This window comes from Lagenorhynchus albirostris, chromosome 7 (assembly GCF_949774975.1).
Source record: "Lagenorhynchus albirostris chromosome 7, mLagAlb1.1, whole genome shotgun sequence".
Lineage (NCBI taxonomy): Eukaryota > Metazoa > Chordata > Mammalia > Artiodactyla > Delphinidae > Lagenorhynchus > Lagenorhynchus albirostris.
The window spans coordinates 47,319,662-47,346,358 of record NC_083101.1 but is presented as its reverse complement, the minus strand read 5'-3'; the positions used below and the strand labels follow the sequence as shown (position 1 = coordinate 47,346,358).

Sequence of the window (26,697 nt, the reverse complement as noted above, 5' to 3'; positions counted from 1 at the left end):
GCAAAAATAATAATAATAATAATAATAATCTACATGCCAGAGTGGCACATCATGGGGGCGGCCTGCCTTTAGCCCCATAAGATCTCAAGATACAGCATCATAGGACATAAGGTCCCTTACAGATATCACCTAAATGTAGTTCTCTAATTTTTTAGTTAAGAAAAGAAACCTGAAGTTCCTTTTGCCTTCAATCTTCTCTGATCTGGCTCCTAGAGATGAGAACATCTTAAGTAACCAAGCAAGAGCAATGGCAAACTGGTTACCTGTTCTCTGTAGGATACATTTAATGCATTTCTTTCCTGCTCTCTTTTATTTGATACTTTCTCAGTGTTCTAGTCCTTCCTTTTTGGAGGAACCGTCTATTATTTGAAAAGCAAAAAGAACCTAATTTCCACCTTACCAAAATGGATTTAAAAGCCCTTTTGTTCCAAGTTTCTTAATTTAAAATCAGGAACAAAACAGTGTATCTTACTTTGTCATTAAGCGGTTGCAATTTAGGAATAAAACAGTTTCTAAATCTTCCAGCTGGGTTAAAATTGGGAGCTCCCCTTCCCCAATCCAAACTTCATTACATACTGCACTAAAATTCTCCCTCTTAAGAGCTATCTTAAAGGGCATGTCAGGGAAAGGCAACACATAGATCCTTTATCATTTTTTAGGGTGGAAGTGTTTTTGTTTTTTTTTAAGATTTGTTAGGACTCATTAACTATTTTCATTTTTTCCCTTTTTTTGATGGGCTGTGATATTCAGTCCCACACAATTGCAGGGGAAGAAAAAGTTATCCTTGACCTATTTAGGGTCCCTGGCTGGGCCTGAAAACTAAACTGACAAAGCTAAACAAGAGAAAAGCATACAAATTTATTTCATATAAGGTTTACATGGCACAGGAACCTTTATAAGGAAACAAAGACACAAAGAAACAGACCTGAGTATTTTTATGTTAGGTGTGGTGACAAGTGAACAGTCCTGGAGGAACATAAGTTAAGGAGTACGAGGTAAGTGTATTAGCAAGGCCTGTTTCTTCTTGGTTCCCTTTGTCTTCAGAGATAAGGATGCTCCTTTCCTCTATGTATAGGGCGGGCGCCTCTCATTTACGAGAGCCTGTGCTCTGGTCACAGGGGAAAAGGGTGGGGGCAAAATCAGAGTGACCTTCCTGCTTTTGCCATTTTCTCAAACCCCTTCAGCATGAAGTATTCAGTATCCCAAGGTGGCATATTTTGGGTTTGTGTGTCCTGAATCCCAGAAACACACAACAAAATCAAGTATATACTTACTGGCGTTGTATATATGTGTATAACTGCATATACTCAAATCTATCAAAATGACACAAATCTCTTCTGATGCCCATGCCCATTTCTTCAGTGGTCTGGAGTTCCTCAAGGCCAAGGATAGAACTCATTCTGCAGGTAGAACATTCTGTTTTTAGTCCAATGCTGTTGTTTTCATTTATTTGGTTATGCATACTCTACCTCAAGGAGAAAGGGAAATGGCATTGCTGTTCTTGGAAGTGGTAACTTGCTCATGAGTTATTTCCCATAATACATGGTCATCACCAGTTGGTCAGAAATGATTTTTGTTTTAGGTGAGGGGTTGGGATGGTGACACTTACGTTGTGTCTGCAGTCTCATGTTTGTGGTGCCCTGGAGAAAGGACAGTGCGGGGGCCAGGACTCACTTGTTTTGTTTGCGTGTGGATTCTTATAGGCTCTTTCTTGACGACCGCAGGACTGCCTAGCTCTATTATTTTCCAACTGTTTCCTGCAGAAGAACTCATCCTGGAAGCTGACAAAGGGGATAGAATGGGGACAGGGTCCCAGAGTCCTAACCCTGCTTCATCCTGCGTAGCAACTTGTTTATGCTGTTTACATATTGAATTTCTATGATTTTAAAAATAAGAATAACACATCTAAAGCTAAAAGAATTTGGAAAATCACTCATCTATCCCAACGCTTTTATTTGAGAGATGAGAACATGGAGGCCCAAAGAGAAAACAATGGACTCAACCCTAAGACACATAACTAGGGTCAGAACTTGGGCTAAAATTCAGCTTTTTATTTCAAATTTCAGCTTTCTATGAGTGAACCATGCTCTGTCCTTTTGATGGCCAATGAACTCTTCTTAAACAGCCAACACCAGAAGTAGTAGGTGATCGACCATGAATAGCTAGGCTCTTGCCTCTCTACAAGGAGTACTTTTTATTTTTACTTATTCTTGCTATAGTTTGGAATTTGAAAAGACTTTGTCAGAAAAACATCACATGGGTTAGGGTTAGGATATTACATGTTCATATAATTACCTTTTCATAGTTTCTTTGTCATATATATCTTATATAATAAGAACTGTTTCAAATAAAATACACAAGAATCTTCATTTTTTTTACATAGGCAAGTAGGAACCATCCATATCATTTGGGGGTAGGAAGTATAATTTCTAATGGTATTTTACATTAAAAAATTGAAAATATTTCTTTTCTTTTAGAGCCATGTAAGTGAAAATCGTGATGAAGTTAAAGCTGTGAAAAACTTATACCCTGGTTATAAAAACTACACAGATGTGTATGATAAAAACAATCTTCTGACAAATAAGGTAAGTTGTACATCATGATATAATCTATATGAAGTACGGCATATTTATCTAAATTTTAAAATCTCAGTAGTAATCTTCAGACTTCTATAACACACATGCATTTCCCAAACTCAAGTACAGAGTGTGCATATTCATGTGTGCGCAGAATTAAAAATGGGGCTGGTTTCATCCCTAATGAATAAATCATTACATTTATTGGTAAATAAATCTAAAAGCTTCTTTGAGGTGGGAATGTCATGTGGTCCAAGGACATTTTGTCAGTATCCATTAGAATGTAAATGTGCATTCCTTTGAGTTAGAAAATGTATTTCTGAAGATCCATTCTGTAAGGACTATGAATAGGGATGTTAATTACATATGAAAGTTAAAAAATGGCTATCAGTGGGAAATTGTTTAAATTATAGAACATACATAATTAGAATTTTATCCAACATTCACAAAGAATGAAGTATACAGACTTACAAGGAAGAGTGTTTGTACAGTATTGTCTGATATGTGTGTATACGTGCGGGTGCGTGCTCACTTACCGAACACTGTCTGGAAGACACACATTGAACGTTAAAAGTGATCCTTCCTGAGGGAGAAAGCAGAGGACTTTTTACTTTTTATTTTTAAACACTCTAAGATTGCTTTGTAAAAGAAATGAGTATTACTACATTTATAATTAAACAATTTTAAGTTAATTAAAATTAATATGAGTGAGGAGAGACCTCATTACAACAATATAACCCCTGGCCTTGGCATTTAATGAAATGTATGAACTGCATGGAGAGTTTAACTATTACAGCAAATAAATTCTTAGGGACTTTGTGCTCAGAGATCTGAATGTGACTGATTTGAAAGGTTAATACTCTGCACAGATCTTGTTTATGCTACATCATAATTTTCATCCTCCTCTACATATATTTCTATATAATTAATAAATTAGCCTTCAATTTGCATGTTAATTTTACTTGCATAGAGGTCAGCTGGACCAACCCTCATTTATTTTATAGATTAAAAAAGAGAGAAAAAGATCCACAAATGTGTGGGACTTTCGTAATCCAATGTTTTCACTGGCCTTTTCTGAGGTGTAACTTGGGCACAGTGATTTTATACCTACAGCTAATCATCAATGTTCTTGTGAAGATGATAACAGATAAGTCACAGCTTTCATGTGCACCTATAATATCTTGCTGTGAGTGAGGACTGACTTAAGCATTTTTGAGTGGTAGACTCCACATAGGATGCTCTTCTCTCCAGACAGTAATGGCACATGGCTGCTACCTTTCTGAAGAAGAACTGGATGTATTCAGGGAACGAGGAGCATCCATCTCGCATTGTCCCAATTCTAACTTATCGTAAGTAAGCAATTATTGATTAGTAGATTATGAACGTTTGGGTTGCAAAGTAGCAGCCAAATACCTTTGTTTTCTCAGTCATTCCTCCAGTATCTCTCTTCCGTAGTTATGTTCAATTGGGATGTGAACTAGATAGAAGGACACCTACCTATACTGTACTGGGGAGACAGCACTTAAAAGAGGCTATTTTTTGCAGAGTATGCATTTGAAGAGCACTACATCTCTTAAAATTTCTGAGTTTGCACAAAACAGAACAATAGGAAATAGAGATCAAAACCAATAGCACTGAGAACTTAGAGCTAAGGACCGAAAGAGTGGGTGTGCCAACCAGGTGTTCCAGAGAGAGTGTACTGACCTCTTACTACTTTGTGTTGTACAAACTACTAGAAATGTGCACATTACCAGAAATGGTGCAATGCTACTGGAAGCCAGCACCCTTCAGTAAATGTCATGCTGCTATATCTGACGAGGTGAACTTAGGAGGGGACTTGTCCTGCTGTAATTTGCGCAAACAAAATTTTTATTTAAACCTGGTTCTTAACCTTTGAAAGGTTATAGATGCATAAGGGAATCAGATGAAACTTGTGGTCTGGATCATCAGAAAAAAAACCCCATACAGGGCTTCCCTGGTGGTGCAGTGGTTGAGAGTCCGCCTGCCGTTGCAGGGGACATGGGTTCGTGCCCCGGTCTGGGAAGATCCCACATGCCGCGGAGCGGCTGGGCCCGTGAACCATGGCCGCTGAGTTTGTGCTCCGCAGCGGGAGAGGCCATAGCAGTGAGAGGCCCGCATAATGCAAAAAAAAAAAAAAAAAAAAAAAAAAAAAAAAGCCCATAGACATAAAAATGCTGCATCTAATTTCAGGGAATTCATAGATTCCATAATGCCAATCCTTGGATGCTAGGCTAAGATTTCATGCTCCACAATTAAATACAGAAAGGATTTCTCATTTCTTGTGTTAGTTGGCTCAGAACAGAGCTAGAGGCAGGTTGCGGTGGATCATTCATATATTCATTCAATAAATTTATTAGCTTCTGCTAGATTTTTTTTAACGTCTTTATTGGAGTATAATTGCTTTACAATGGTGTGTTTCTGCTTTATAACAAAGTGAATCAGTTATACTTATACATATGTTCCCATATCTCCTCCCTCTTGCGTCTCCCTCCCTCCCTATCCCACCCTTCCAGGTGGTCACAAAAGCACCGAGCTGATCTCCCTGTGCTATGCGGCTGCTTCCCACTAGCTATCTTCCTTACATTTGGTAGTGTATATATGTCCATGCCACTCTCTCACTTTGTCACAGCTTACCCTTCCCCCTCCCCATATCCTCAAGTCCATTCTCTAGTAGGTCTGTGTCTTTATTCCCATCTTACCCCTAGGTTCTTCATGACCTTTTTTTTTTTCCCTTAGATTCCATATATATGTGTTAGCATACAGTATTTGTCTTTCTCTTTCTGACTTACTTCACTCTGTATGACAGACTCTAGGTCCATCCACCTCACTACAAATAAGTCAATTTCGTTTCTTTTTATGGCTGAGTATTCCATTGTATATATGTGCCACATCTTCTTTATCAATTCATCTGTTGATGGACACTTAGGTTGCTTCCATGTCCTGGCTATTGTAAAGAGAGCTGCAATGAACATTGTGGTACGTGACTCTTTTTGAATTATGGTTTTCTCAGGGTATATGCCCAGTAGTGGGATTGCTGGGTCATATAGTAGTTCTATTTTTAGTTTCTTAAGGAACTTCCATACTGTTCTCCATAGTGGCTGTATCAATTTACATTTCCACCAACAGTGCAAGAGGGTTCCCTTTTCTCCACACCCTCTCCAGTATTTATTGTTTCTAGATTTTTTGATGATGGCCATTCTGACTGGTGTGAGATGATACCTCACTGTAGTTTTGATTTGCATTTCTCTAATGATTAATGATGTTGAGCATTCTTTCAAATGTTTCTTGGCAATCTGTATATCTTCTTTGGACAAATGTCTGTTTAGGTCTTCTGCCCATTTTTGGATTGGGTTTTTTGTTTTTTTGATATTGAGCTGCATGAGCTGCTTGTAAATTTTGGAGATTAATCTTTTGTCAGTTGCTTCATTTGCAAATATTTTCTCCCATTCTGAGGGTTGTCTTTTGGTCTTGTTTATGGTTTCCTCTGCTGTGCAAAAGCTTTTAAGTTTCATTAGGTCCTATTTGTTTATTTTTGTTTTTATTTCCATTTCACTAGGGTCAAAAAGGATCTTCCTGTGATTTATGTCATGGAGTGTTCTGCCTATGTTTTCCTCTAAGAGTTTAATAGTGTCTGGCTTTACATTTAGGTCTTCAATCCATTTTGAGTTTATTTTTGTGTATGGTGTTAGAGAGTGTTCTAATTTCATTGTTTTACATGTAGCTATCCAGTTTTCCCAGCACCACTTATCGAAGAGCCTGTCTTTTCTCCACTGTATATTCTTGTCTCCTTTATCAAAGATAAGGTGACCATATGTGCGTGGGTTTATCTCTGGGCTTTCTATCCTGTTCCATTGATCTATATTTCTGTAGTCTTGATTACTGTAGCTTTGTAGTATAGTCTGAAGTCAGGGAGCCTGATACCTCCAGCTCCATTTTTCTTTCTCAAGATGGCTTTGGCTATTCAGGGTCTTTTGTGTTTCCATACAAACTGTGAGATTTTTTTATTCTAGTTCTGTGAAAAATGCCAGTGGTAGTTTGGTAGGGATTGGATTGAATCTGTAGATTGCTTTGGGTAGTAGATTCATTTTCACAATGTTGATTCTTCCAATCCAAGGACATGGCATATCTCTCCATCTATTTGTATCATCTTTAATTTCTTTCATCAGTGTCTTATAATTTTCTGCATACAGGTCTTTTGTCTCCTTAGGTAGGTTTATTCCTAGATATTTTATTCTTTTTGTTGCAATGGTAAATGGGAGTGTTTTCTTGATTTCACTTTCAGAGTTTTCATCATTAGTGTATAGGAATGCAAGAGATTTCTGTGCATTAATTTTGTATCCTGCTACTTTACCAAATTCATTGATAACTCTAGTAGTTTTCTGGTAGCATCTTTAGGATTCTCTATGTATAGTATCATGTCACCTGCAAAGAGTGACAGCTTTACTTCTTTTCCACTTTGGATTCCTTTTATTTCTTTTTCTTCTCTGATTGCTGTGGCTAGAAGTTCCAAAACTATGTTGAATAACAGTGGTGAGAGTGGACAACCTTGTCTTGTTCCTGATTTTAGAGGAAATGGTTTCAGTTTTTCACAGTTGAGAATGATGTTGGCTGTGGGTTTGTCATATATGGCCTTTATTATGTTGAGGAAAGTTCCCTCTATGCCTACTTTCTGGAGAGTTTTTATCATAAATGGGTATTTAATTTTGTCAAAAGCTTTCTCTGCATCTATTGAGATGATCATATGGTTTTTATCCTTCAATTTGTTAATATGGTGTATCACATTGTGTATATTGAAGAATCCTTGCATTCCTGGGATAAACCCCACTTGATCATGGTGTGTGATCCTTTTAATGTGCTGTTGGATTCTGTTTGCCAGTATTTTGTTACGGAGTTTTGCATCTATGTTCATCAGTGATATTGGCCTGTAGTTTTACTTCATATCCTTACTTGTTTTAGAGTTCTTGCAGAAGCAGAACATGACGTGAGGATTTATGTACAAGTAGTTTATTTGGGAGGTGATCTCAGGAAGCACCTTTATGGGGTGAGACAGAGAAGGGAAGGAAGACAGTAAAGAGCACGTCACCAAGCTAGTTACCACCATGGGTTCCTGGAATTTAATCCTTCTGGAAAACTCAGCAAGCCAGTGTACAAAGCAGACCTCAAAGACAACCTGCCCAAGGGGTGGGGGAGCTGGAGTAATTATACCTAAACTTACCAGTTATTGGTGGAGGGCTGCTGGGTGGGTTCGAAGGGGCATGAAGTCCCTGCAACTTCGGACCTTCCCCAATCAAGGGCAGAGTGGGCTCTAGCGGAGTGAAAGAGCCTCCAGGCAAAGAGTAGGAGGTGCCAGCAGTCAAAAGTCTAGGAACTTTGCAAATGAAGAAGTTCTACATCAGCGGCAGTATGGGAAAGGCACGAGAGCCACAGCAATGTGTTTCTGGAGTGTTTTGAGAGGTTCCAGAGGCTTTTAGTTTTCAGACATAAAGTGGCCGTACATAACAGGGAATCTTGCCTAGGTACAGCTTAGTGACCATAATTATGGTCTAGTGACCAGTCAGGGGAAGGGTTTAACATCCTGTGGGTTTAGTTACACAACATCTAAATTAAAACATGACCCAGTTTTGCAAACTGAGGTTTGAAGTTAAATTTCTTTATGGCTAATATTTTGGTTTGAATGGTCACTGTTACTCCTTCTCCAACCACTTTGAGAGATTTATTGCATGTGCACTGGCAGTTTGAAAATGATAATTATGTGGATTTTCAAGCAGACTACTTTGACCTTTGCATCTTCTCAGACTTTTAAGGATGCTTTAGTTTTTCTTTGTCTCTTTAGAAAGGCGGCACATCTACTGAGTCAGGGTCACGAGCTCCGGAATTCAGTCCAGGAACCATCTCTCCTAGTTGCTGCTGTCCTCAGAAGTAGCATTTGAACCACCAGGCCCTGACTTACAACCTGCATCCCCTCTTCCAGCTATACCCCTCTTTCTTTGATCTTGCAAGTCGCTACTCATTCAAGGCAACAAATGATCCCAGGAAGAGAGGAAAGGCAACGCTTTATAATTTCTACTTCCTAGCATAGAAGGATGGGTTGGTTAAAAAAAAAATTAAAGACCTATATTGTATAACTGAAATTTGCTAAGAAAGTAGAACTTGTATGTTCTCACAAATAGAAAAAGGTAAATAGGGCTTCCCTGGTGGCGCAGTGGTTGAGAGTCCGCCTGCTAATGCAGGGGACACGGGTTCATGCCCCAATATGGGAAGATCCCACATGCCGCAGAGCAGCTGGGCCCGTAAGCCATGGCAGCTGAGCCTGTGCTCTGCAGCGGGAGAGGCCACAGCAGTGAGAGGCCCGCGTACTGCAAAAAAAAAAAAAGGTAAATATGTGAGGTGATAGATGTGTTGGTCGACTCAGCGGGGGGAAATCCTCTCGCAATGTACACATATATCAGATCATTATGTTGTACACTTTAAATGTCTTAGAATTTTGTCATTTGTATCTTAAGCTGAAAAAAATAGCAAAAATTTTTGAACTAGTTGCAAGGTTTAATTTCTTCATTTATTTTTCCTTACAAATGATCCCCTGCTCTCCCTTCTAATTCTTGCTGCTTTGTGCCCTTCTGATATTAACCTCTGCTCAATGGTTCAAACTCCTTCATGATCCTTTTTTACTCCAGGACTCGGATGGTCTGATTTTTTTGTGTGTGTGCGGTACACGGGCCTCTCACTTTTGTGGCCTCTCCCGTTGCGGAGTATAGGCTGTGGATGCGCAGGCTCAGCAGCCATGGCTCACGGGCCCAGCCGCTCCACGGCACGTGGGATCTCCCCGGACCGGGGCACGAACCCGTGTCCCCTGCATCGGCAGGCGGACTCTCAACCACTGCGCCACCAGGGAAGCCCCTGGATGGTCTGATTTGACTAATGTGTTTATGTCAGCATTAGAGCTGAGATGGGAATCATAATTTTCAGTGATATCACCATCATTTTTGTTAGTGCCCTTCTCTTGTTGGACCCACGTGGGTCTCCTTGTTCTGACTGTCTCCTCTCTCTACAGGCTCAGCAGCGGCCTTCTCAATGTGCCAGAGGTCCTGAAACATGGAGTGAAGATAGGGCTGGGTACAGGTTAGTAGTTTCCCATGAAGAACCATGGCAAAGTGGTTAAGTGCATAACTTTCAAATGTGACTAATTTTCAAGTAAGAGTTCTGTGTTTTAAAAGACTTAGTTTTATTTTCTGGTAGTCATATCTAGAGCTAATAAAATAATGAGGTTGGAAGCAGTAAGAAAGTGTATGCGAAGGGAAAAGTTTTGATGACATTAACCTCTTGAAAGCCATTAACCATGTTTACTATTCAGACACGGGGCTATAAAGGATAAGTCCTTCTCAAGTGTTTTAGAGATTCTTTTTGAAAAGTCCTTGTTTTTTGTTTGTTTGTTTTGTCCTTCCTGCTAAATTTCAATGGTTTGGATTTGTATGTTTTCATACAAAACAAATGTTTTCAATAGCTGTGTCATCACAAATACTATCTCAAAAGAAAATTATTCAACTTTGCCAGTAGTGAGCACAAATTCAGTCTATGCCGTAACGGAGAACTCTAAGATATGTTAAAAAGCATGCTTTGCTTTTAAGCAGTTTTTAACAAAATGAGATTCTAATTCCCACAGGCAGTCTGACGTTTGCTAGGCTGAAGGACAGTCTAGGTGGCTGATGAATTAGTGATGTCTCCTTTCTTTTCACAGTACATTTGAATTGTTTTTCTTGAGTGTGTACTGTGCTGCTCACTTTAGAAGTGTCAGTCAGGCCCAAATGTTTAGGCATCCACTGTGAACCTTTTTTTTAATCACTGTGTGTGAATGAACTAAAAAAAAATTTTTTTCAATGGCTGTGGGACACAAGGTCTTATTTTTCATTCTTGATGCGTTTGTCTTCCTGATATGTAAGAGCACCAGAATGTTTGCATATTGACAATAATGGTTTTTATCATTTTCTGCAATGACTCAAGTCTCAGTTAATTTTTATACCAAGAAATATTGGTAAGACATACAATAATACAAAATGATTTATCTATAATTTTAAAGAGGTGTGCTAGATTAGAAGTTTTTCTAAATTTTACATGAATCAGAGCAATTAAAATTCTTAAAATTTTGAATTTAAGCGTTGAATCATTGAGATTGTGTAGTACCTGGATATAGTCTCAGGTATTAAGGCAGGAAACCAGTTATTTTTAACTTCACAGAAAAGCTTTAAATGAATAAAAAAAAAGTGGCCAAGAGTTTTTGTCAATCAATTGAAAATTTGGTAGAAATGCAAAAATCATATGTACTGCTTTCAGATTTTCTAGGATTTTGGTCTCCATGATTTAAGTTCATCACATGATTTCCAGTTCTTGATTTTGGGTTGTATAGTGATTGTCTAAAATGATTAGGTAAAGCTATGTCACTTATTAGCTGTAAGACCCTGAGCAAATTACCTTAATTTTCTAAGGCTTTGTTTCCTAATTTCTATAACAATAATTATAATAATGTCTATGTTACAACGTTGTTTTGAGGCTTAAATGAAAAAAAATGTGTGTGAGGTGGTTAGCACATATCTGGCATGTTGCAGTGGTTAATGAAGATTGGCTTAAAAGGGAAAAAGTAACGTTGGTTTCCGATTAAAGGTTTGATTAAGTATGATATATTATCATATTAACTTGGAGAATGTTGTTGCATTTTACATAGTCTCTGTTGTAACAGCCATCCTATGCACCAGTATTACCTAAACATGACCTTTATGTATAAACCTGTCCTTCTGCTTTGGACTTCAGTAGATTATTTAACTTTAACTTATACTGTGGACAGAGAGCAGGTCCAAGAATGGATCATTCACCATGTCTATAAGAAACAGAGGCAGATCTGGACTTTCTCAAATATTAAATAGGAGAAACCCTGATGAAGCTTCACAAAAATATTGCAAAACAAGAGAAAGCAGTATCAAAAAGAAGAAGAAGATGAACATAGCTCTGAAAAGCATCTACTTCAGGATCCAGAATAAGAGTTCAGAAAATTGCTAGCATCCTTAGAGTACAAGAAGACATGGCAGTATGGAAAGACCATGAGTTTTGATGGAAAAGGAGAATTTGAAAATGAAAGAAGAAAACTGAAAAAGAAAAGAAAAAAAGAATAAGAAGCATGTAGATAGACCCTCATACACTACTGCAGGGAGATTAAATGGTACAACCAACGTAGAGAACTGTTCGGCAGTTTCTTATAAAGTTAAATATACATCAGTAATTCCATTTTGGGTATTTACCCTAGAGAAATGGACACACATATTTGCAGAAATAGTTGTACAAGAATATTTATAATATCTTTATTCATAATAGCCCCAAACTGGAAATAGTCCAAACAGCTTCCAAGAGGAGGACAGATAGGCAAATGTGGCATATTTATACAATTAAATATTATTCAGCATTCTAAAAACAGAACAAAACGTTGATATATGCAGAATATGGATAAATCTCAAAAATATTTTGTTAAAAATGCTGGAGAGGGTGTGAAGAAAAGGGAATGCTCCTACACTATTGGTGGGAATGTAAATTAGTGCAGCCACTATGGAAAACTGGAGCTTCGTCAACTGAAAACAGAGTTGCCATAAAATCCAGCAATCCTACTCCTAGGCATATATTTGGACAAAACTATAATTCAAAAAGATACATGCACCCCTATGTTCACAGCAGCATTATTTACAATAGCCAAGACATGGAAGCAACCTAAATGTCCATCAACAGAGGAATTGAAAAAAAAGATGTGGTATAGAATATCTAGATGCCTAGAGGAGACAAGATGGCAGAATGGAAAGACTAGAGCTCACCTCCTCTCACGAAAACACCACAATCACAACTGATTGCTGAACAACCATCGACAAAAAAGACTTGAACCTACCAAAAAAGGTATTCTAAAGACAAAGAAGGAGCCACAACGAGATGGCAGGACGGGTGCTTTCACCATATAATAAAATCTCATACTTGCCAGGTAGGTGACCCACAAACTGGAAAATAATTATTTCACAGAGGTTCTCCCACAGGAGTGAGAGTTCTGAGCCCCATGTCATGCTCCCCAGCCTGGGGCTCTGGCATCAGGAGGAGGAGCCCCCAGAACATTTGGCTTTGAAGGCCAGTGGGGCTTGAATGCAGGAGCTCCACAGGACAATGGGAAACAGACACTCCACTCTTGAGGAAGCACACAAGGTTTCACAGGAACTGGAACCCAGAGCAAAGCAGTGACTCCATAAGAGGGTGGGCCAGACCTATCTTCAAGTCTTGGAGGGTCTTCTGGGGAGGTAGGGATTGGCTGTGGCTCACTCTAGGGGCAAGGACATTGGTGGCGGATGCCCCAGGGAGTACTCATAGGCATTAACTCTCCTGGAGATAGCTATTTTGGCACTGAGAACTGGCCTCACCCAACAGGCTGCAGGCTTCAGTGCTGGGATGCCTCAGGCCAAACAACAAACAGGGTGGGAACACAGCCCCACCCATCAGCAGACAGGCTGCCTAAGTCATCCTGAGCCAAAAGCTGCCTATAAACACACCCCTTGACATAGCCCTGCCCACCAGAGGGACAAGACCCAGCTCCACCCACCAGTGAGCAGGCACCAGTTCCTCCCACCAGGAGGCCAGCACAAGCCCCCAGATCAATCTCATCCACCACGGGGCACATACCAGAACCAAGAAGAATTACAATCCTGCAGCCTGAGGAATGGAGATGGCAAACACAGAAAGTTAGACAAAATGAGACAGCAGAAAAATATGAAGGAACAAGATAAAAACCCAAAAGAACAACTAAGTGAAGTTGAGATGGGCAATCTACATGAAAAAGAATTCATAGTAATGATAGTAAATACTATTCAAGATCTTGGAAAAAGAATAGAGGCACAGACTGAGAGGATACAAGAAATGTTTAATAAAGAGCTAGAATCTTTAGAACAAACAGAGATGAACAATAAAGTCACTGAAATGAAAAACATACTAGAAGGAATCAATAGCAGAATAAATTAGAAAAATGAATAAGTGAGCTGGAAGACAGATTGGTGGAAACCACTGCTGCAGAACAAAGAAAGAAGAATGAAAAGAAATGAGGACAGTCTAAGAGACCTCTGGGACAACATTAAACACAACAACATTTGCATTATAGGGGTCCCAGAAGGAGAAGAGAGAGAGAAAGGGCCTGAGGAAACACGTGAAGAGATAGTAGTTGAAAATATCCCTAACATGGGAAGGAAACACTCAAGTACAGGAAGCACAGAGTCCCATAGAGGATAAACCCAAGGAGGAACACACCAAGACACATATTAATCAAACTGACAAAAATTAAAGACAAGGAGAAAACATTAAAAGCAACAAGGGAAAAGCAATAAGTAACCTTATGGGAGTTCCCTTGTATGTTGTCAGCTGATTTTTCAGCAGAAACTATGCAGGCCAGAAGGGAGTGACATGATATATTTAAAGTCATGAAAGGGAAAAACCTATAACCAAGAATACTCTACCTAGCATGGCTCTCATTCAAATTTGACAGAGAAATCAAAAGCTTTACAGACAAGCAAAAGCTAACAGAATTCAGGACCACCAAACCAGCTTTACAGCAAATGCTAAAGGAACTTTTCTAGGCAGAAAAGGCCACAACTAGAAACAAGAAAATTATGAAATGGGAAAGCTCACTGGTAAAGGCAAACATACAGTAAACATAGGAAATCATCCACACACAAATATATCAAAACCAGCAAACATGAGGAGAGTACAAATGCAGGATATTGGAAATGGATTTGAAATTAAGAGACCAACAGCTTAAAACAAACTTGCATATGTATATAGACTAATCTATCAAAACCTCATGGTAACTGCAAACCAAAAATCTACAATAGATACACACACACAAAAGAAAAGAGAATTCAAACACAACATTAAAGTTAGACATCAAATCACAAAACAAAAGAGGAAGGGAAGAAAAAAGACCTGCAAAAACAAACCCAAAACAATTAACAAAATGGCAATAAGAACATACATATCGATAATTACCTTAAATGTAAACGGATTAAATGCTCCAACCAAAAGACGTAGACTGGCAGAATAGATACAAAAATAAGACCCATATATATGCTATCTACAAGCAACCCACTTCAGATCTAGGGACACATACAGACTGAAAATGAGGGGATGGAAAAAGATATCCCATGCAAATGGAAATCAAAAGAAAGCTGGAATAGCAATACTCATATCAGACAAAATAGACTTTAAACACTGTTACAAGAGACAAAGGATACTAAATAATGATAAAGGGATCAATCCAGGAAGATGTAACAATTGTGAATATATATGCACCCAACATAGGAGCACCTCAATAATATTAAGGTAAATGCTAACAGCCATAAAAGGAGAAATTGACAGTAACAGGGTAATAATGGGGGCCTTTAACAACCAACTTTCATCAATGGATAGATCATCCAGAAATAAAATCAATAAGGAAATAAAGGCCTTAAATGACACATGAGAGCAGATGGACTTAACTGATATTTATAAAGCATTCCATCCAAGGGCAGCAGAAAAAACACATTCTTCTGAAGTGCACATGCAACATTCTCCAGGATAGAACACATGCTGGGCCACATTGCAAACCTCAGTAAACTTAAGAAAACTGAAATCATACCAAGCATTTTCTCCAACCACAACACTATGAGATTAGAAACCAACTACAAGAAAAAAAATGGAAAAAACACAAACACATGGAGGCTAAACTATATGTTACTAAACAACCAATGGATCACTGAAGAAATCAAAGAGGAAATTAAAAAATACCTAGAGACAAATGAAAATGAAAACACAACAATCCAAAACCTATGGGACACAGCAAAAGCAGTTCTAAGAGCAAAGTTTATAGCTATAAAATCTTATCTCAGGAAACAAGAAAAATCTCAATCTAAACTTATACCTAAAGAACCAAGAGAAAGAAGAACAAACAAAATCCAAAGTTAGTAGAAGGAAAGAAGTCATAAAGATCAGAGCAGAAATAAATGAAAGAGAAATGAAGAAAAGACAAGATCAATGAACCTAAAAGCTGGTTCTTTGGGGAAAATAAAACAAAAGTGATAAACCTTTAGCCAGACTCATCAAATAAAAAAGGGAGAGGGCTCAAATCAATAAAATTAGAAATGAAAAAGGTGAAGTTACAATTGACACTACAGAAATACAAAGGATCATAAGAGACTACTACAAGCAACTATATGCCAGTGAAATGGAAAACCAGAAGAAATGAACTAATTCTTAGAAAGGTACAATCTTCCAAGACTGAACCAGAAAGAAATAGAAAACATGAAGAGACCAATCACAAGTACTGAAATTGAAACTGTGATGAAAAAGCTTCCAACAAACAAAAGTCCAGGACTAGATGGCTTCCAGGCGAATTCTATCAAACATTTAGAGAAGAGTTAATAACTATCCTTTTGCAGAGGAAGGAACACTCCCAAATTCATTCTAGGAAGCCACCATCACCCTGATACGAAAACCAGCCAACGATACCACGAGAAAAGTGAATTACAGGCCAATATCACTGATGAACATAGACTCAAAAATTCTCAACCAAATAATAGCAAACCAAATCCAACAATACATTAAAAGGATGACACACCATGATCAACTAGGATTTATCGCAGGGGTGCAAGGATTTTTCAGTATCCGCAAATCAGTCACTGTGATACACTACATTAACAATGAAGAATAAAAACCATATGATCATCTCAATAGATGCAGAAAAAGCTTTTGACCAAATTCAACACCCATCTATGATAAAAACTCTCCAGAAAGTGGGCACAGAGGGAACCTACCTCAATATAATAAAGGCCATATATGACAAACCCACAGCTAACATCATACTCAATGGGGAAAAGCTGAAACCATTTCCTCTATGATCAGGAACAAGACAAGGATGTCTGCAGTCACCCCCTTTTTTTTTTTTTTGCGGTACGCAGGCCTTGCACTGTTGTGGCCTCTCCCGTTGCAGAGCACAGGCTCCGGACGCGCAGGCCCAGCAGCCATGGCTCACTGGTGTAGCTGCTCCGCGGCATGTGGGATCTTCCCGGCCCAGGGCACGAACCCGTGTCCCCTGCATTGGCAGGCGGACTGTCAACCACTGCGCCACCAGGGAAGCCCTGAGCAATCACCACTTTTATTCAACATAGTTTTAGAAGTCCTAGCCACGGCAATCAGAGAAGAAGAAGAAGAAAAGGAATCCAAATTGGAAAAGAAATAAAACAGTCATTGTTTGCATATGACATGATACTATACATAGAAAGCCCTAAAGATGCTACAGAAAAGTACTAGAGCTCATCAATGAATTCAGTAAGGCTGCAGGATACAAAACTAATACACAGAAATCTGTTGCATTTCTATACACTAACAACGAAAGATCAGAAAGAGAAATTATGGAAACAATCCCATTTACCATCACATAAAAAAGAATAAAATACCTAGGAATAAACGTACCTACGGAGGTTAGATACCTGTATTCTGAAAGTTATAAGATGCTGATGAAAGAAATAAAAGATAACACAAACAGATAGAAAGATATTCCATGTTCTTGTATTGGAAGAATCAATTATGTCAAAATGACTGTACTACCCAAGGCAATCTACAGATTCAATGCAATCCCTATTAAATTACCAATGACATTTTTCAGAGAAATAGAACAAAAATTTTCAAAATTTGTATGGAAACACAAAAGACAACAGAGCCAAAGCAAACCTGAGAAAGAAAAACCGAGCTGGAGGAATCAGGCTCCCTGACTTCAGACTATACTACAAAGCTACAGTAATCAAAACAGTATGGTACTGAAACAAAAACAGAAATATAGATCAATGGAACAGGATAGAAAGCCCAGAAATAAACCCATGCACCTATGGTCAATTAGTCTACTACAAAGGAGGCAAGAATATAGAATGGAGAAAAGACAGTCTCCTCAATACGTGTTGCTGGGAAAACTGGACAGCTACACATAAAAGAATCAAATTAGAACATTCTCTAACTCCATTCACAAAAATAAACTCAAAATGGATTAAAGACCTCAATGTAAGACCAGATACTATAAAATTCTTAGAGGAAAAACACAGGCAGAACACTCTTTGACATAAATTGCAGTAAGATCTTTTTGGATCCACCTCCTAGAGTAATGAAAATAAAACAAAAACAAATGGGACCTAATGAAACTTAAAAGTTTTTGCACAGCAAACCATAAACAAAATGAAAAGACAACCCATAGAATGGGAGAAAAATATTTGCAAAGCAATCTCCAAAATAAACAGCTCATGCAGCTCAATATCAAAAAAAAACCACAACCCAATCAAAAAATGAGCAGAAGATCTAAATAGACATTTCTCCAAAGAAGACATAAAGAGGGAATTCCCTGGCAGTCCAGTGGTTAGGACTGAGCGCTTTCACTGTCATGGCCCAGGTTCAATCCCTGGTCAGGGAACCTACAAGCTGTGTGGTACAGCTACAAAAAAAAAAAAAAAAAAAAAAAAAGAAGACCAAGAAGCACATGAAAAGATGCTCAACATCACTAGTTATTAGGGAAATTCAAATCAAAACTACAATGAGGTATCACTTTACATCAGTCAGAATGGCCATCATCAAAAAGTCTACAACAATAAATGCTGGAGAGGGTGTGGAGAAAAGGGAACCCTCTTATACTGTTGGTGGGAATATAAACTAGTAAAACCATTGTGGAGAAGAGTATGGAGGATCCTTAAAAAACTAAAAATAGAACTACCATATGATCCAGGGATCCTACTCCTGGGCATGTATCCACAGAATAACATACTTTGAAAAGATACGTGCACCCCAATGTTCACTGTAGCACTATATACAATAGCAAAGACTTGGAAGCAACCTAAATGTCCACTGACAGAGGAATGGATAAAGAAGATATGGCATATATATATATATATATATATACACACATATACAAGGGAATATTATTCAGCCATTGAAACGAGTGAAATACTGCCATTGGCAGCAACATGGATGGACCTAGAGATTATCACACTAAGTGAAGTAAGTCAGACAGAGAAAAACAAATATCATATGGTATCACTTAAATGTGGAATCTGAAAAATGATACAAAAGAACTTATTTACAAAACAGAAATAGACCCACAGACATAGAAACCAAACTATGGTTACCAAAGGGGATAGGGGGAGGAAGAAATTAGGAATTTGGGATTAACAGATACACATTACTATATATAAAATAAACAAACAAGGATCTACTATATAGCACAGGGAACTATATTCAACATCTTGTAATAATATATTCAGTATCTTCTAATACCCTCCAATGGAAAAGAATCTGAAAAAGAATTTTATATATATATATAACTTTTTAATAGAGTTTTATATATATAACTGAATCACTTTGCTTTATACCTGAAACATGTAAATCAAATATACTTCAATTAAAAAAAAATCCTTAAGCATTCCCTCCCATTACCAACAGTGTCAAGTCTAAATTCCTTAGGGAAGTACAGATATCAGGCACCACCTGGTCCCTCTTGTCCTTCCCACTCATCTCTTCCTGTATCTACGGAACAGAAACAGACTCACAGACATAGAGAACAGACTTATGGTTGCCAAGGGGGAGGAAGTTTGGGGGAGGGATGGATTGGGAGTTTGGGGTTAGCAGATGCAAACTATTATATATAGGATGAATAAACAACAAGGTCCTACTGTATAGCACAGGAGACTATGTTCAATATCCTGTGATAAACCATAATGTAAAAGAATATGAAAAAGAATATATATATAATATAGTTTATATATATATATATATATATATAAACTAAATTACTTTGCTCTACAGCAGAAACTAACACAACAATGTAAATCAACTATACTTCAATAAAATAAATTTTAAAAAGGGGTCCAATCAAGATGGCAGAGCAGAAGGACGTGGAGTTCACCTCCTCCCACAAATACAGCAAACAGTGCTCACAGAATACCTACTGAACGCTGGCAGAAGACTCAGATAACAGAAAACTATCTGAGAAATTTCTCCACCTTAACTGGGTAGGATGAAAAAAGAAGGAAAAAAAGGAAGCAGGCTGGGACCTGTGCCCTTGGGAGGGAGCTGAAAAAAAGGAAAGGTTCCTGCACCCCAGGAAGCCCTCTCTCTGGTGGGGAACAAAAAGCAAGCTTCAGAGGCTTGGAGGAAAGCACAGCATTCGGTTTGTGGCTGGCAGAACAGAAAGAGAGCTTCCCAGAAGGTCTGTGCCACTGCCCTGCACTCCCCAGCCTGAGACATGTGTCTTCTGTTGCAGGTGGGGGCTGGGTGCTGAAACTTGAGCTTTAGAGGACAGACCTAGGGAGACACCTGGGGTTGGCTGTGGGGACACAGCCTGAAGGGGCTGGAGTGTGGTACGGCTGCAACCTGGGATGTACATAGAAGCCTAGGCTCACCACAGAAGTGGAGCACCATTAAGGGGCACGTGAAGGGAGTGGCAGGGCCCACCATAGCAGCCATTTTCTCCGTGCTCATTCAGGCGGCACAGCATGGCCTCTGTGAGCTCTGGGAGCACGCAAGCCAGTGGGTTGCCCACACACAGTGGTGGGGCTGAAATCAGAGCTGAGCCCCAGGGCTTGCACAACTTAGGAAGCAGGACTGAAATCTCTCCCTGTGGCTGCACGATACACGGATTTACACCACTGCCACTGGCTTTGTAAACTCAGTGCCCGTGGGTCATCAGAGTGGATGGCGGGTTCTCCCGTGGCTGGGACAGGTCTGGCCTTAGCAGCTGTGGGCTTTGGGGGTGTGTTCATGTGGAGGCTGGGCCAGGCCAGGGTCTGGGCTGTCTCCATAGCTTCCATGGTGAGCCCAGGTGTGAGACTGCTGCAGTCCTGGTATCTGACTTCAGTGGATCTGCGTCTACAGATCTCTGCTGGTGGCTTTGTGATAACAACACCTGAGGGACACCAGGGCCAATTGCTGGCATTCCCATGGTGGAGGCAGAGCCAAGGGCAGTGCTAACCTCAGTGTACTTTGTGAGCCTGTACAACGGGTGACAGGTGACACATCAAAGTGCACTCCCAGGTGGACAGCTTTGGTGAAGGAATACTCCGTGGCTCCTCTCCCAGTGGGTGTGCTCCAACCCTGCTTACCTCACACCACAGCTCAGAAATGGATAAGAGGCTTCTACTCCAACAACTAGGGAGCAGACCCTGCCCCCACAGGCTGTGACAACCACAGAGCAAAGAGGAGGCCCCACTCAACATCCAGTACTGGCTCTGATCACAACACCAGTCACAACCCCCCATCAAGAGGATAAAGGCCAGCACACGCTGAGGAAGAGGCAGCAGGCATCCATATTAAAAATAGCACTTGTACCAAATATATTAAACCTACACAGGCTAATTAGGGATGCTCCCACATAAAAATAGCCCTCCAAGACCACAGTAGATAATTGTTTCTCCTAAACGTATAGAGTAAGATAAACGTAAGAAAAATGAAGAAGCAGAGGAACCACTCCCAGTTAAAAGATCAAGAGAATTCCCCTGAAAGAACAATTAACCAGACCTCTCCAGCCTAACAGACACTGAATTCAAAAAGGAGAAAATCAAAATCCTGAAGGAATTTAAAAAGGCTATCAATAGAAAGGCAGATTACTGTAAAAGGGAAGTAGAAACTATAAAGAGGAGCCAAGAAAAATAAGAAAACTCATTTGTTGAGATGAAAGCTGAGCCAAAGGCAGTGAATACCAGATTGAATAATGCAGAAGAAGGAATAAGTGATCTGGAAGACAGAATAATGGAAATCACTCAAACAGAACAGCAGACAGAAAGCCAAATGAAACAAAAATGAAAGCAATATAAGAGACCTATGGAATAATATGAAGCGTGTAAATCTATGCATAATAGGGATTCCAGAAGAAGAAGAAAGAGAAAAGGGGATCGAAAGTGTATTTGAATAAATTATGGCTGGAAACTTCCAAACCTAAAGAAGGAAACAGATATGCAGGTACAAGAAGCACAGGGCGTCCCCAACAAGATGAACTCAAACAGACTACACCAAGACATATTATAATTAAAATGGCAAAAGTTAAAGAGGGGGATTCTAAAGGCAGCAAGAGAAAAAGAGAGTTAATTATAAAGACCCCCATAAGGCTATCAGCTGATTTCTCAACAGAAATGTTGCAGGCCAGAAGGTAGTGGCAAGATATATTCAAAGTCCTAAAAGGGAAAAATCTGCAAACTGGGTTACTCTACCCAGCAAGATTATCATTTAGAATAGAAGGAGAGACAAAGAATTTCTCAAGCAAAAGCTAAAAAAAACCCCCACAGCAATACTAAACCTATCCTAAAAGAAATATTGAAAGGTCTTCTCTAAATAGAAAAGAAGCAAGAATCTATAGGAAAGAGAAAATCACAACTGGAAATAAGTCACTTAAATAAGCCAGTATACAGATTTAAAAAAAATCAAAAAATGTTTGTGAAAGTGATGATAACCACAATGAACAGTAAAAAGATAAACATGGGGCTTCCCTGGTGGTGCCGTGGTTGAGAATCTGCCTGCCAATGCAGGGGACACGGGTTCGAGCCCTGGTCTGGGAAGATCCCACATACCACAGAGCAATTGGGCCCGTGAGCCACAACTACTGAGCCTGCGCGTCTGGAGCCTGTGCTCCACAAGAGAGGCCACGATAGTGAGAGGCCCACGCACTGCGAGGAAGAGTGGCCCCCACTCGCTGCAACTAGAGAAAGCCCTCGCGCAGAAATGAAGACCCAACACAGCCAAAAATAAACATGAAGATGTAAAAGAGGACATCAAAATCATAAAATGTTGAGTAGGAGAGTAAGAACATGTAGATTCTTTTTTTTTTTTAGAATGTGTTTGATCCTATATGACTATCAGTCTAAAGCAAGTATATATAGGAAGGGGTTAACATACTTGAACAACGTTGTAACAACAAATAAAAAACATACTATAGATTCACAAAAACCAAAAAAACCAGAACACAAGTGTAATATAAAAGGAAATCATCAAACCATAAAAGGAAAAACAAAAAAGGGACAAAGAAGATATACAAAATCAACTGGAAAACAAGGCTTAAAATAGCAATGAATATCTATCAATAATTATGTTAAATGTCAATGGATTAAATGCTCCAATCAAAAGACACAGAGTGGCAGATTAGTTAAAAAAAACAAGTGCCTACAATATGTTGCTTACAAGAGACCCACTTTAGGGCAAAGAACACACATAGATAGAAAGTGAGGGGATGGAAAAAGATATTTCATCTTTTGGGGACTGCAATACTAATATCATACAAAATAGACTTTAAAACAAAGGCCATAAAGAAAAAGAAGGACACTATATAATGAAGGATCAATACAAGAAGAGGATATTACACTTATCAACATATACGCACCCCACGTAGGAGCACCCAACTACATAAAACAAATAGTAACAGACATAAAGGGAAAAACTGATGGGAATCCAATAATAGTATGAGACTTTAACACTCTACTCACATCAATGGACAGATCTTCTAGACAGAAAATCAATAAGGCACATTGAGATCCTAAATGATACAATAGAATAGACTTAACTGATATCTTCAGAACATTACATCCAAAAAAACCCACAACAATACATATTCTTTTCAAGTGCACATGGAACATTCTCTAGGATTTACCACATACTAGGACACAAAACAAGCCTCAATAAATTTAAGTGTGTAGAAATTATTTCAAGCATCTTTTCTGACCACAATGACATGAAACTAGGAATCAACCAGAGGAAAGAAATGAGAATAAAATGATTACATGGAGACTAAACAACATGCTACTAAAAAACCAGTGGGTCAACAATGAATACAAAGAGGAAATTAAAAAATACCTTGAGGCAAATGACAATGAAAACATAACCATATAAAATCTATGGGATGCTGCAAAAACAGTTTATTAGAGGGTAGTTCATATCAATACAGACCTTCCTCAGAAAACAAGAAAAATCTCAAACAACCTAACCTACCACCTAAAAGAACTAGAAAAAGAACAAAAGCTAAAGTCACCAGAAGGAAGGAAATAATAAAGATCAGAGAGGAAATACATAAAATAGAGATTAAAAATTAGAAAAAAAAGATCAATAAAACCAAGAGCTGGTTCTTCAAAAAGGTAAATAAAATTGACAAACCTCTGGCCAGGCTCACCAGGAAGAAAAGGGAACCCATATAAACAAAATAAGAAATGAAAAAGGAGAAGTAATATCCAATACCACAGAAATACAAAAAACCATAAGAGAATACTATGAATAATTATATGCCAACAAATTCAGCAACCTGGAAGAATGGACTTGTTTCTAGAAACATAGAGCCCACCAAAACTGAATAAAGAAGAAATAGATAATTTGAACAGACCAATCACTAGAAGTGAAATAGAATCTGTAATTTTAAAAAACTCCCTATAATACAAAAGTCCAGGACCAGATGACTTCACAGGCGAAATCTACCAAACATACAAAGAACTTATACCAATCCTTCTCAAACTCTTCCAAAGGACTGAAGAGGAGGGAACACTCTCAAAGACATTCTGTGAAGCCACCTGAGAGCAAAACCAGACAAAGACACTACCAAAATAGAAAATTACAGGCCAATATCTTTGATGAATATGGACGCAAAAATTTTCAGCAAAATATTAGCAAACCAAATCTAACAACACATAAAAGAGATCATACACCACGACCAAGTTGTATTTATTCCAGGATCACAAGGATGGTTCAACATATGCAAATCAATCAAAGTTATACACCACATCTACAAAAGTAAAGACAAAAATCACATGATGATCTCAAAATGTGCAGAAAAAGCATTTGATAAAATTCAACATCCATTCATGATAAAAACTCTTACCAAAGTGGGTAGAGAGGGAACATATCTCAACATAATAAAAGCTATTTATGACAAACCCACAGCCAATATAATACTCAATGGTGAAATGCTGAAAGCTTTCCCACTAAAATCTGGAACAAGACAGGATGCCCACTCTCACCACTTCTATTCAACACAGTATTCGAAGTCCTAGCCACAGCAATCAGACAAGAAAAAGAAGTAAAAGGTATAAAAATTGTAAGGGAAGAGGTAAAACTGTCATTACATGCAGATGACAAGATATTATATATAGAAAACCCTAAAGATTCCACACAAAAACTAATAGAACTGATAAATTCAGCAAGGTAGCAGGATACAAGATCAACTTAAAGAAATCAGTTGCATTTGTTCATACTCAAAATAAGAGAAAGGGAATGTAAAAAAACAATCCCTTTTAAAATTCCATCAAAAAAATAAAATACTTAGGAATAAACCTGACCAAGAAGGTGAAAGACTTACATGCTGAGAATGATAAAACATTAATAAAGGAAACTGAAGATGATTCAAAGAAATGGAAAGATATCCCATGCTCTTGGATTGGAAGAATTAATATTGTTAAAATGGCCATACTACCCAAAGCAATCTACAGATTTAATGTGATCCCTATCAAATTACCCATCACATTTTTCACATAACTAAAACAAATAATCCTAAAATTTATATGGAACCATAAAAGACCCAGAACTGCCAAACAATCCTGAGGAAGAAGAACAAAAGAGGAGGCATAACCCTCCCAGACTCCAGACAATACTACAAAGTTACAGTAATCAAAACAGCATGGTATTGGCACAAAAACAGACATATGTATCAATGGAACAGAAAAGAAAGCACAGAAATAAACCCACACACCTGCAGTCAATTAATCTTTGACAGAGGGGGCAAGAATATACAATGGAAAAAATACAGTCTCTTCACCAAGTAGTATTGGGAAAGTTGGACAGCCACATGTAACCCAATGAAGTTAGAACACACCCTTACACCATACACAAAAATAAACTCAAAATGGCTTAAAGACTTAAATATAAAACATGACACCATAAAACTTCTAGAAGAGAACATAGGCAAAACATTCTCTGACATAAGTTGCACCAATGTTTTCTTAGGTCAGTCAATAGAAATAGAAAGCAAATATTAATAGAAATAAAAACAAGGCCAATAAAAATAAAAGCAAGGCAATAGGAATAAAATAAAAATAAAAGTAAAAATAAACAAATGGGACCTAATCAAACTTACAAGCTTTTGTACAGCAATCGAAACCATCAACACAATGAAAAGACAACATGTGGACTGGGAGAAAACATTTGCAAATGATGCTACCAACAAGGGCTTAATTTCCAAAATATATAAACAGCTCATACAACTCAACAACACACACACAAAAACAAACAACCCAATCAAAATATGGGCAGAAGACCTTAATAGACATTTCTCCAAAGAAGACATAAAGATGACCAACAGGCACATGAAAAGATACTCAACATCACTAATTATTAGAGAAATGCAAATCAAAACTACAATGAGGTAGCACCTCACACCAGTTAGAATGGGCATCATCAGAAAATATACAAACAACAAATGCTGGAGAGGGTGTGGAGAAAAGGCAACCTTCCTTCACTATTGGTAGGGATGTAAAGTGCAGCCACTATGGAGAACAGTATGGAGGTTTCTCAAAAAACTAAAAATAGAGTTGCCATATGATCCAGCAGTCCCACTCCTGGGCATATATCCAGGTAAAACTATAATTCGAAAAGATACATGCACCCCTATGTTCATAGCAGCGCTGTTTACAATAGCCAAGACATGGAAGCAACCTAATAGTCTATCGACAGATGAATGGATAAAGAAGATGTGGTACATATATACAATGGAATACAATTCAGCCATAAAAAAGACTGAAATAATGCCATTTGGTATTATCTAGAGATTATCATACCAAGTGAAGTAAGTCAGAAGGAGAAAGACAAATACCATATGATATCACTTATGTGTGGAATCTAAAATATGATGCAAATGAACCTATCTACAAAACAGAAACAGACTCACAGACATAGAGAACAGACCTGTGGTTGCTGAGGAGGGTGGGAGGGAGAGGGATGGACTGGGAGTTTGGGGTTAGTAGATGCAAACTATTACATTTAGAATGGATAAACAACAAGGTTG

At 38.4% G+C, this 26,697-nt stretch overlaps 1 protein-coding gene across 1 annotated transcript in view; it reads left to right on the top strand.

The window, feature by feature from the left end:
* Positions 1–26,697, top strand: part of GDA (guanine deaminase) — a 126,840-nt gene that overhangs the window by 76,867 nt on the left and 23,276 nt on the right. The window contains exons 8-10 of the mRNA XM_060154979.1: positions 2,478–2,585; positions 3,828–3,925; positions 9,649–9,716. Of these exons, the coding sequence (XP_060010962.1) occupies positions 2,478–2,585; positions 3,828–3,925; positions 9,649–9,716 (274 nt within the window). The remainder of the gene's footprint in view (positions 1–2,477; positions 2,586–3,827; positions 3,926–9,648; positions 9,717–26,697) is intronic.